General features: G+C 40.9%; 1 protein-coding gene across 4 annotated transcripts in view; it reads right to left on the bottom strand.

Moving 5' to 3' along the window:
* Positions 1-269: 269 nt before the first annotated feature.
* The window catches only part of VGLL3 (vestigial like family member 3), a 35861-nt gene continuing 23845 nt past the window's right edge, over positions 270-12285 (bottom strand). The window contains exon 4 of one of the 4 annotated variants that reach the window (XM_084841699.1): positions 270-7588. In XM_084841699.1, the coding sequence (XP_084697825.1) occupies positions 7545-7588 (44 nt within the window). In that variant the 3' untranslated portion in view covers positions 270-7544. The remainder of the gene's footprint in view (positions 7589-12285) is intronic. The other 3 variants (XM_084841700.1, XM_084841701.1, XM_084841698.1) reach the window with 3 other exon arrangements.

Below are 12285 nucleotides of genomic sequence, written 5' to 3'. Positions count from 1 at the left end.
CTGTTCAAGCAAGTCAGCAGTGAAGGAACAGCAGCCTGTGTTCACCTTGTTCTCTTCCTCTAGGCAGAAGTGTGAATTGCACCCAGAGAAACAGGGCAAGTGAATGGGCAGCAACATCAACGAGAGGAGGTAGGGCTATTTATGGAGGAGACACCCCCGCCCCCAGGCAATGGTGACACTACCCAAAGCAACAGAAACAAACCATTTCACCTCTAGCCCAATAACACCTTGGTTGTTTCAGGAAAATATATGTAACAATAATACCTTTTCACATTAAATTATTTATTTAAACTACGTTGTCACTTCTTTAGACAAAACTCTTATAAACACTTTTAAATACAATGTCCTCCATTAGTTTTATAGGGGTTACCAAAAAAAAAAGGGGGCGGGTGAGATTTGCAAGGGAGATTTGGAGAACACATTGTCCCTTCAGTTTTTGAGCATTACAAATGGTGAAATAAATTTATTGGGGACAAAAGAAAGCTGAGCAGATCTTCTACAAAAGTACTGTAGCCATGATTTCATATGAAGATTCTTTACTTGAAAGCACAAATGACTTAAATTTCATCTGAAGATGTAATATGCATGTACACAAGAGCAATACACACAACCAGATCTTTGTTCGAGGATAGCCATATTCAGACGTTCAAATCCCCCTCATGAGTAGGATTCCATGAACGAGAATGGGGATGAGTATGCTAATTCTCCCCTTCCATCGTGTCCTCATCGCTAGCCCCATCACCCTCCACATGTTCAAAGGCAAGTACATCTGCTCTACTCATATAGGGGTCTAAACCAGGGTTCTAAAGTTTACATATTGAAGGCAGCAGAAGCAGTGATGGAGAGGGCAGAGCAACTGTGCTTGTCCTCACATGATTCTAACTGCGTGTGAGATTTGAACACCTGGATATGGCTGATGTCACTGTAGCACTTTTCACCGCCAAGGAGATGAGCCATTTTTAAACACAAACAGAAGTGTGACTCTTTGGCAGTGGATTGTGGCAAAAACATCAAAGAAAGAGTTTCCCATGGCATTTGCATATTGTTTGGATTATAGCCTTCATTGAATCCTATTAAATCAATTAAATCAGTGGCCTTTGAAACAGACTCCTGGGTCCACCAACAGTATTGGTGGTCAATCGGGCTATGATAGAGACATATTTTATGTGCAAAGAAAACCATTTATCTCCTTCCACTTGTGAGTCATGCAGCAACATGGGTCATTAGAAAATGTGTGTGCATTGTGGGTGGGGTGGTAGTGCTAATCATGTTGAACATAACCTTGATACTACTGAGGGGACGTCCGGCTGATGGTCTTCTGAGCTAAGAATCAAAAGGCATTGTGAGGCTATTCTGTCTTTTACTCCTTAACAGTTTTTGTGTGTGGAAAGTAAGAAGACAGATGCAATGGTAGAAAAACACAGGGCAGTTATAAAGTAAAGACAATGTTGTTTGTACCCCCTCATCCCATGAATGAAAACAAGGGGGTTGCATAACAAATGCCTTGACTGAAAGCACCCTGAGTTTAGAATGTCAACAAAAATTAACTGGGTTATTGGCTGTCTGTATACTGACTTGAAGTGCTGGTTTGAATGTGACATGTCAAAACCATGAGCATTCCTCAGTAATGAGAAAATAATGACTACAGTCAAATTCACGTTTGCAGGCAAATGGTTTCACTGTCTTCCAACCACTCATACTTCTCTTATGAAAAATATTGAGTTTTACATGTATTAAAAATGATTCACAGTGTCAACAGCAGTGTCCTGTTTCTTAATGCATTTATTTGCAAATATGCTGTTCACAAATTCATGTATTCACATTTAAATGAAATTGTGACTACTACAGCAGTGATACAGATTGTCACAAATGCAAGCCTGCAACACTGATGTGAACTAGAACTTTGGATTACTCTTTGTATCAGTTCTAGTCATCTATTTCTGCTGGTGTGTTAAATGTTTTGAGAGAACATTCTGCTCCTTCAGTAATGAATACCAAACCAACATCTGTGTTTAATTAGTACTTTTGCACCATTCGTTTTGTGAAAAATTAAATATGCTGACTGAAGTGTAACATGTTATCAAGCAACCAATTATTGCCCTTTTAATTTTCATGATATAAAATATATGAGAAAGCCATAAGCATGGCTTTGATCTAATTGGTTCTCCAGCTCCATTATTAGTAAAAGAGTTAGGGTAGATAAAGTTCTGATCCTATGCATATCTACTCAGAAGTATGAACCACTGTGACCGATAAGATCAAAGCATGCATAAGGTTATGCATTTAACAGGAAGAAACCTCCATTTTATTTTATTATGTAAGAACTTTATTGTTTATAGCCAGTAGTAGTAAGATTATATTGGGAGTCTGACATGCTGACATGGTAGAATAGACTTATCTTATGTTTAACCCAGTGGAAAATAAATGTGTAAAGTGTGCCACGCTTTAACAAATATATAGGCAAATTGGAATGATTCAGAGGAGGTCAACAAAGATGGTTGGGGTATGGATAAAAAGTCTTATGTTGAAGGTCGAAGGGACTGGGTGTGTTTAGCTTGGAGAAGACTGAAGGGTTTGTGTGTGTGTGTGTGTGTACATCAGAACACTCCTCAAATATCTGGAGGGCTGTCACACAGAAGAGGGTAAAGATTTGTTCTCTGCTGCCCCAGACAGGACAAGATCTAATGGACTTAAGTTATAGGAGGCTAGATTTTGGTTGAACATTAGTTGAAGCTTTTTGACGGCAAGAGCAGTTAGTCAATGGAACCAATTACCTGGTGTTCTTCAAGCAGAGGCTGGAAAACCATCTGTGGGAATGTTCTAGCTCTGGATTTCCTGCACTGAGCAGAGGCATGGAGTAGCTGGCCTACATGGCCTTCCCCACCTCTATGAAGACAAGGGCTAGATCGACACTAGTGCTTTTTATCGGTATAACTGTTGGGGCACATTACGCATTACATCCCACTTTTTATTCCGTGTTATCCAAAATACCGCAACAGATGTCATTGTGTGTACTATGAGGTATAAATTTGCAAGAGCAATAATGCGTCACCATGATGGCACTGTAGTGATATGACATGAAGTGTAGATCTGGCCCTGATAGAGATGGAGGAGGAGATAATTTCATACCCTCCCACTGTACCTACTCACAATCCAGAAACTGGGTGGCAACAGCTTTATGTACACAGAACAGCTTTTCTGCATGGGTAGACCTACACTGGGACCCTGTGTGTGGAGGGATAACAGGTGCAGGATAACTGTGTACGAGCCATGGTGCAAGTAGGAAAATAATTCTTACATGTACTGTCAATCTTGTAGCCCCACCTTTCCTTGTTTAACTACACCCATTTAGCACCACCCCACCCACCTGCAATCATGTTCCTTCTTTAAAGAAACAGATATGAAGTAATATTATATAATACAGCATTTCTGAGCATGTATAAAGTGCTTTTCCATCATCACATGAGTAAGCCTGCACCCTGACATGGGTCTTATTCATGCTTCGCTGTACCAATTCATTTTCAGAACTGCAGTCCTGTTCATATGGCCTAACCATGGTGAATGAACAGGCTGGGAGTGACAGTTAGGAATGGGATTGTGGTGGCAGGCCCTGCTGCTAACATGCAAGTACAATGTAATGTCAGTATGGAGTTTACATGTATACAGCTCTCCCTGTACAATGGGAATCCTGGAAGAGCCTGACATGCATACAGCCTTATCTGCATCCATACAGCCTTATCTGCATCACCAGTTCTATGCAGGCATTGAAGTGGATGTTCATAGGTGCCTTCCCTGTTATTTAAGATCTGTGTGTGGGCAAACTAGTAAATGACTTTGATCACTATTTGCCCTTCTGTAGTCAGCTGCAAATAGTTGTTCATGTTTGCTTCCAGAAGGAAGTATATATCTCCATCAAAGCATGTGCAGTGCTCATGACTCTAGAGATGTCAAGCTGTTTGGTGTGAAATGGGTTTCTTATACTAATGTTTACAACCTGAATATACTTTTATGGGATTTATTATGCCTGTCCTCAGTTAGAAATAGTTCTGACAACTGTCTACATGTGCTGTGTTTTTCAAATTCTAAGCATTTTAATATTTTGGAAGTGAAACGTGTGACTGTTGAAACATGCTGGTTTACGGAGGGTGGGGAAAATTCTAGACTATAGAGAAACATATTCTTTAACATTAAAATTTACAAACATTTGGTTTGCTCTCACTACAATGTTATTAATGCATTGTTTGCTTAACGTAAAACAGTCTGTGGTACTTTCCCGAATATTGGAGAAACTGTAATTTTACCAGTCACTAACTCCCTTAACACACAGGGATTCTAGTGAATCAATATTGATACAATTCGGAGAGGGGTCTGGTGCCAGTCCTATACTTTGGCAATTCAGAATCCTGACCTCTGTAGAGATTTGAAGCACATTCCTTTATGACCTTTATGTACAGCTGGAAAACATGACTTGGCAGATGTGTCTAGATGCAAAGCGATAAAAGATGAAGTGAACAAAGCTCTAAAAGAAGCTTACTTAAAAAAAAAAAATCAGATTAGTACTTTGGTGGCTGTTTTTCTTGTGATACTTCAGTGTTTCTCTTCCCAGAACCAGTCAAAGCCAGTATTTTAACATATTCAGCAAAATCAAAACCAGGAATTTCTAGTGTGCTCCAAGAGTCTGATTTGCAATATTTTTGGAGAAATGCTTATTCTGATAAGCAACGAAGGGTTGTATCCAACTCGATCTGTCAAGCAGTGGAACAGCATCTGCTAGCAGAATGGATTCTTCCTCCCCTTACACCCCACAAATCTGCTCCAGAGGGTTGGGAGGCCCTCTGCAGCACATTTTAGGGGGCACAACAAGAGGAAGGGCAAGCTCCATCGGGTGAGCAGAACTCTATTCACGGGTTAGGTGTAGCCCAAAGTGTTCAAAACTTATATAAAAACACAGACACACCATCACTAAATATTTTCCCAAGGGGAAACTGATTTACTTAATACACACAAAAACAACCCTAGCAGATGCACAGCAGAGATCCTGCAGTTTGAGTGAGTCAGCACTGAGAACAAGTGCTGAGAACCCCTACCAAGATGGCAGTGAAGGTTATGATTGAGTGCTAGGCTGCTTGTGCAGGCACAAGGGAATACCTCCTTGTCATGCTCCTGAGCTGCAAGCAATGGCAGCAGGCCCTGGCATGAAAGGGCATCCATTAATGGCTTCATAGGAACACTGGAACAGCCCAGCTCTTCTTGGTACAGGAACAACTCTGTGATGGAAGTAAAGAGGGATTTCGGTGGTTGTAGAAGGTGGGAGAGACTGCATGGTTCTATTTTGCTGTGATAGAATAGGATGTTGCTTTACTTGTTTGGCACAAAGTGGTGGGATTGGATTACCTGACAGAAAAGAACTATGGAATTACTTGGGCCCTTACAAACTAGAAGCGAGTTAGATGGTGGATATTCACATTCCAGACCTGCACACACTACTTGGAAGCCACAGGAGCTTGCTTTCAAGTGATGTCCATCTCCCAGAAAAAGTGTAAGGGGTCTGCACACACACACACAGGACCTTTTGTTTCCTCTTTGAAAACACAAGAAACATGATCTACATTGGAAGCTCCTTCAAGCTGAAAAAGCAGTTTGCGACAGGTGGTAGGGAACTACTGCTTGGCAAAAGTAATCACAAGTCCTGCTGTTTCTTGTACCTATGGAAAAGGAGTACAGGGATACACATTTCTTGAACTCATTACAAATCAGTGGCACCTGTAACTATGCAAGGGCTTGCAGATTTAGACTGGTGAAGAAGCCCAGGTTTCATTTTAGAACATGTTCTGTTTTGTTGTATCATTAGGTTAACACAGTTTTGTCTAATAAGTTCCTAATTTAAATTCTATTGGTAAACAGTGGGGAAGGCACTCAATGGACTGTAAGATGAAAACCCATCATGAAAAATGAGTAGCTTTATTCCAGTATTTAATAGTATTGAGCTTTTAGGAATATACAAAGTTTTCACAGAAAGAAGGCCTGATCAAGAATACAAAAGCCATTACTGGGCATGTATTTTCTACTGACACCTGCAGAATATGCTCCAGCCTCTGATTCCTGCTAGCTTCATTTCTAATTGCAAGAACCATCAGTTTGGAAATACATTTTCCAAAACAAGAATAGGTTGTAAGTTTTGTGATAAACTAGGCGATTCATGGCATGATGACACAATTTGTGATAAGAGAATGCCATTTTCTATGAGCTACGAACATAGCAGGTCACAGGACAAGACTCAAGGCCTTAGCAGCTCTATGAGGAGTTATCTCCAGAACTAGTGGAGCAGCAGTAACTGGCTGTGCAGTGCTCATGCTTGCATTTACACAGCTGTACTAGTTCCTCTGTGTAACATCCTACAGTGTGAGTAGGGTCCTTCCAAAACAGTTTGTGATATGGAATGGGGGAGGGAGGGAGGGTCCTTCCCTGCAAAAGCAAAAAAGTTAAGAATTCCACAGGGCACGTCCAAACCCCTGGACCTACCTAAAGTTGCTCTTTGGAGCCCAGACTAGATGTTCCAGATGGAGGACAGTAGGAAAGTAGGAGAAGATCATAGAGCTTTTCACCATCAGCAAGGCACTGGATCTCTCTTCTGCTCTGATTTTAATCAACCCTGTAGCTGAAGTCAATTTAAAGGATCAAGCTATCCCCAATGCTTAGGATTTCGCTTGAAAATCATCTGCCCCTTTTTTTTTCAACAAGATTTTCTCATCAGTTGCCCAACTCAAAGTTGTCATCGAAAGCAGCAAAGCAAATAGGCATTTTTCAGTGATATAGCACTGCCATGGAAACTATTTTACATTTGAATGATTGCTTAAGCGAAAGGCAAAGTACATTCAAAACCTTGTGGGACTGTTATATGAAGGAATGAACCATTTGATCACAACCGCAAACAATAAAATTTCATACAAGCACATCAGACATCTAAAAACTATGCATTTTAAACATTTTGCCAGTGCGTTTCTGTGAACAAGTTCTTTAAACAGAACTTTAATTTTTTTAAACTTTAAATTTTAAAAAAAATACACTGTTCTAAAATAGCCCATCAATGCTGATGCAAACTTTCTGTATTTCTACAAAAATAGATGCACAAAAGAGCTACAAAAACTGTATTCCTGAAGGACGACTACTAGTCAAGGTTAGGTCTCTCCTGATAATCAGGGTTGTGCATTAGTACAGACAACAACACACAACCAAGCAAAACACTGTTAAAAGGAGTAAAAAGAAGTTAGGTTGCAGAAATGCTGCAGCAGGCTCAGATGACAAATGATATACAATAGAAAGCTGTTGGCTTCTTTTTTCTTTTCAGTGTCCTGGGATTTAGAAGTAGCCTTTACTTTAGGAGGTAAAGGCTCAATCACAAAATCATGGCTGGTTGGCTCATCATCTGTTTTGCAGTATGTCCGGTGCCACTGTGAAGTAATAGCAAAGAAGAAAGACTGCAGTATCCCCTTCACAAAGGTGGAAACTCTCAACACTGGTTACTGGTAAGATCCATTTATATGTCAGAACCATGATGTCTCCTTACTTTTGTCCTGATGCTGGATGCCTATTTTGAAAGGATGAGGGAAAATGTTTAAATTGTTACACTTAACACATTTTAAAAACATGATTTCAGTGGTTTATTTAAACCTAATTCTGCCTTGGGTTGTAACAAATGGCTCCTGGATCTCTCAGAGTTGCCCACCCCTGCTATACAGGTTTACTCAGAAACAGGTCCCACCAAGAACATTTATTTGATGTTTGTCTCTGATACACAAATTTGGCAGATTTCTTGTGTAGTTTCAGAAATCTGCACAGCCTGTTTGACCAGAGGTGATTGATAGTGGGACAAATGAAATGCAAGCACCCCATCAGACATGATGCCCCTCAATCCACTTTCAACCCTAGCTCCCCAACATACTTTTAAAAATTGCAGTTATAGCAAACTTAATTAAAAAACAAACAGAAAATAACAGATCGATGAACAATAAAAAAGGTTACCCAACACAATTTAATATAACAATTTAATAAGAAAAAAATAGTTGACTCCTGAGTCATTTTTTTAACCAAACAATAGATGAATCAAATAACAATCATTAAAAGTAAAGAGAGAAAACTATTATCTGTCTCCATTTTAAATCAGACTAAAATATTTCTGTGAAATTGAAGATTGTGCTGAAGTTTCTGCACTCAAATGTGAAAAAATGGCAACACTCCTGAAATTATATGGTTGGATCATTAGCTTATGCTTTGATGGAACTGTTCTAGATTGATTTAAACATCAAATAAGCTATGTAAAGACATTTAGGATTCATATCTGGTCTGCAGCATCTTTAGCTCATGGAGATGTCTTTCTCTGGAGCTAAGAAGGATCCAGCCAGTAACTCTTGAAGGCAACACCGCAGTTCTTTAGGACACAATATAACTTTTTCTCAGTCATTCTTCCTTGGTGAATGCTCCTTTTGAATGCACATAATTTGTCTCTGAAAATGGACTGGTTGATATGATTACATTATGCTAGTACTTTGTTATCTTAATTGGCTGCCACTCCATTTCTGTTCTGAGCCCAATTCATAGTGCCGGTTTTAACTCTTAAAGCCCTACATGGCTTGGGGTCAGTTTACCTGAAGGAGCCACTCTTCCCATATTTACCCAGGTCATCAATGAGGCTCTTGTCCAGGTGCCCTGCCAAATGAGGCAAGGTAAATTGCTACAAGAGACGTGGCCTTTTCAGTGGTGGTGCCCCATTTGTGGAATCCATTCCATAAAGAAGCTTGTCTGGCAGCTACATGTTGCTCTTTTTGATGTCAGGTGAAGAACTTTTTATTTTCCCAGGCATTTCAGGAATGGTATTTAAAGCTTTGCACCATTTTATCCATGTAGTCCAGTATTGTTGACACTGACTGGCAATGGCTTTCCAGGGTTTCAGGGAGGAGTTTTTTCCTGCCCTATCTGGAGATGCCAGGTAGGGATGGCGGAGAATTTCTCCACGAATCTCCGGGAGGCCGAATGCCAACGCATTCGGCCCCCCAAAATTGCTGGGGAAATTCTCCGCCACCCCCCCCCCCGGGATGGGACTTACCTCCTTCGAATGTCCCTCTCGGCGGCGGGTCCCAGGGCATTTCGGCGGCATTTCGGTGGGAGTGGCGGCCGGTCTTCTGACCGGCTGCCACCGCCGCCATTACAAAGTAAAGTAAAACAAAAACAAAAAACATGTGATAGGCTACGTAACGATTTACGTAGCCTATCACGGCTAGATTTTCAAAGTCAGCCGTGATAGGCTACGTAAATCTTTTTAGCTTTCCCCTCCCCCAAACTCAGCCGTGACAGGCTACGTAAAGATTTACATAGCCTATCACGGCTGACTTTGAAAATCGAGCCGTGATAGGCTACGTAAATCGTTACGTAGCCTATCACGTGCTTTTTTTTTACTTTACTTTTTTATTTCGCGGCCGGGGAGATGGGGCACTCCTCCCCGGCCTGAATTTCGGTGGCGAGAGATGGGGCGCCTCCTCCCCGGCCTGAATTTCGGTCGGGAGGGGCGGGGCGCCTCCCCCCCAGCCTGAATTTTGGGGGGAGAACTGGAGCGCCTCCCCCCCACCGCGAAGCAAGCTGCGGGACCAGGTAAGGGACTTTCGTCCATCCTTAATGCCAGGGATTGAACCTGGGACTTTCTGCATGCAAAGACTGTGCTCTTCCACTGAGCTACAGCCTTCCTACTCAAATTTCACTTAAGCAAGATCAGAACCTCCACAACATTCCAAATTGCAACTTTCTAGCCTCAGAGCAAAAATTGCACCAGTAGTCCTAGTGATGTGCAATATGTTTGCTAGATGTGTTCCAATATGTGTAATGACCATGCATTACTCATGCAGATTGTGTCAGCTAGGGTTATTTATTTATTTATTTATTCATTCATTCATGCATTCATTCCTCTGGTTTTATTATGTTATAATGCAGGTTTGATCTTGGCTTTCATCTGACTTGCTTTTTGCAATTTGTTTTATTGCTAATTTATATATTCTTAATTTGTACACCTTTCTACAAATTTTATTTTTAATTTTTAGAATTTTTGTTAATGAGTGGATTTAAAACATAATGCAGAAAATAATGCGCATTTTCACTTTCAGTAATCTTTAGGATGTAGTTAAGTAATGAATTAGTATATGATGCAAACTCAAAACAAAGTCTTGCCACCAGTGAATGATAGCGGGTAGAGGAATGGCCTTTTGGTGGATGTTTGTGCCAGAGATGTGTGCGCGTAAATTCCCCTGAGTCTCAAAGCCTATTTAAATTAGAGCTATGTGCAAATAGCCTCTTGAAATTTTCCATCCTATTTATGGAAAGAGAAATTGGGGAAACAAAATTTCACCAAATTTCTACATGGGGAGAAGAAATTCTCAACAGTTTCTCACAGGTAGGGCTCTCCATTGGCAGGACTGATAGCACAGCTTCTTTCTTTTTTCATATGGGTTTTTGGGTTTTCTGTGCTGCAACCGCATAAACTGTGTTGTATCCACCACAATGCAGATGTGTGGGGGACAGCAGTATTGTGCCTAGCTCCAGAGAACAGGTGGAGTTAGTGCTGAGCCAAAATCTGTCCTCCAATTTCGTGAAAGTTTTCTTCCCCCGTGAAAGAGGCTTTCATTGTTCTTCCTCATTCTCAGGGTGCTTTATAATTCATCTTTGTGGTGTTTTTGAGCTTACCAAATCACTGCTAGCCTCACAGCCTCCCTGCACTTCCTGATCTGAAAAGGCCCTGTGGGAGGAATTACCTCATGATGGCTTTAACTGAAGTGTAGGAAGCTGAGGAGGCTACAGATGGCTGGAAAGGGGATTATTGTACAGTGAAAAACAGGACACTTCCACGTATTCCTCAGCCACCTCCTAAGTAAGGTAAGCCCAAGAAACCCAAACCCAACTCCAATCCAGGAGAATTTCTCAAAAATTTCTTCACCGTTGAATTTATTTTCGAAAGCAATTTCTTTTATATGAAATTGAATGAGAATGGTTGAAAAAATGTTGGAGAAATTTTGGGCACAATATTAATTTAAAAATAAAGCCCTCCTATGTGGAAGGAAGAGAAATCCCTCCTCCTCCACCACAACAGTGCACCATGTGTGGGCATAACATTTCAACCCGCCCTTTGCATCATCCCAATTTCATGTAACATCTATATGCCAATTTGTTGTAACCAGGAACATACAAGACTGGCACACAGACACTGCATGTTACTTAGTCGGACATTAAGATCATCCTCTGAGGACCTCCACCAGGTGCCCCTGCCAAATGAGGTGGGATAGGTGGTTACAACAGAGAGGGCCATTCCAGTGGTGGCATTTGTGGAATGCTCTCTGCAAAGAGGCTCGCCTGGCACCTACATTATGATCTTTCCAGTACCAGGTGAAGACATTTTTATTCTCTCAGGAATTTAAAAACTGTTTTTAATGCTTTTAGTACTCAATTCTTTGCTGCTGGTTTTATTTTTTTTAATGTTTGTACTGGACACAACCCAGAGAACTTTGGTTACTGGTTGATTTAAAAGTACAGTACATAAATAAATAAATAAAATTAGAGCAATGTGCAGAATAAGAAACTCCAAAACTGGTCTGCAGAGCACCATCATGGGTAAATGATGTTTGGTGGCCTCTGTGTGGGGCTGTAATGTTTAAATTTGACTTTGAAGTTAACATGAGTAGAATTTTACACTTTTAGAAGCAAATTGTTGTCTAATTAGATCAGGGATCCCTAACCTTTCTGAGTTGGTCGGCACATTTGGAATTTTGGGAGAATGTTGTGGGAGCTCTCACAAAATGGCTGCCATGGTGGGCATGGCCAGTCACAAAATACTCATTTCCCAGAAGACAAATTTGTGATACTAAAAGAAATCTGCCCAAGAGCCTAATTACAAGGCATAGGTGAGGTCTGAGCTCCGAAACAGAAAACCACTCTTTTGGTATGACAGGCCCACTCTTGGGCCGGTCATACCCTCTAAGCCTAACTTGCCTCACAAGGTTGCTGCTAGAAAAAAAAAAAATGGGCAGGGCAGACATGCATGGGAAGAAAAGGAAAACTCATATGTGGAAGCTGGACAATGAAACCACTGAACAAACGAACAACTTTAGATATTTGGGCCTTAACTTCAACACCCAACTTTCGTGCAGCCAACATTTCGATGTAATTAAGCTGAAATCAGCCCAGTCTACTCAATCCCTCCTTCAGTTCTCTAGATCACAAGGGGGAAGCTTGGTTGCCTCTGCAGTT

Source organism: Heloderma suspectum, chromosome 3, assembly GCF_057233095.1.
Source record: "Heloderma suspectum isolate Gila_16-S chromosome 3, 16-S_ref, whole genome shotgun sequence".
Classification (NCBI taxonomy): domain Eukaryota; kingdom Metazoa; phylum Chordata; class Lepidosauria; order Squamata; family Helodermatidae; genus Heloderma; species Heloderma suspectum.
Note: the sequence above shows the minus strand (reverse complement) of the source record. Positions and strands in the feature narration are given on the sequence as shown.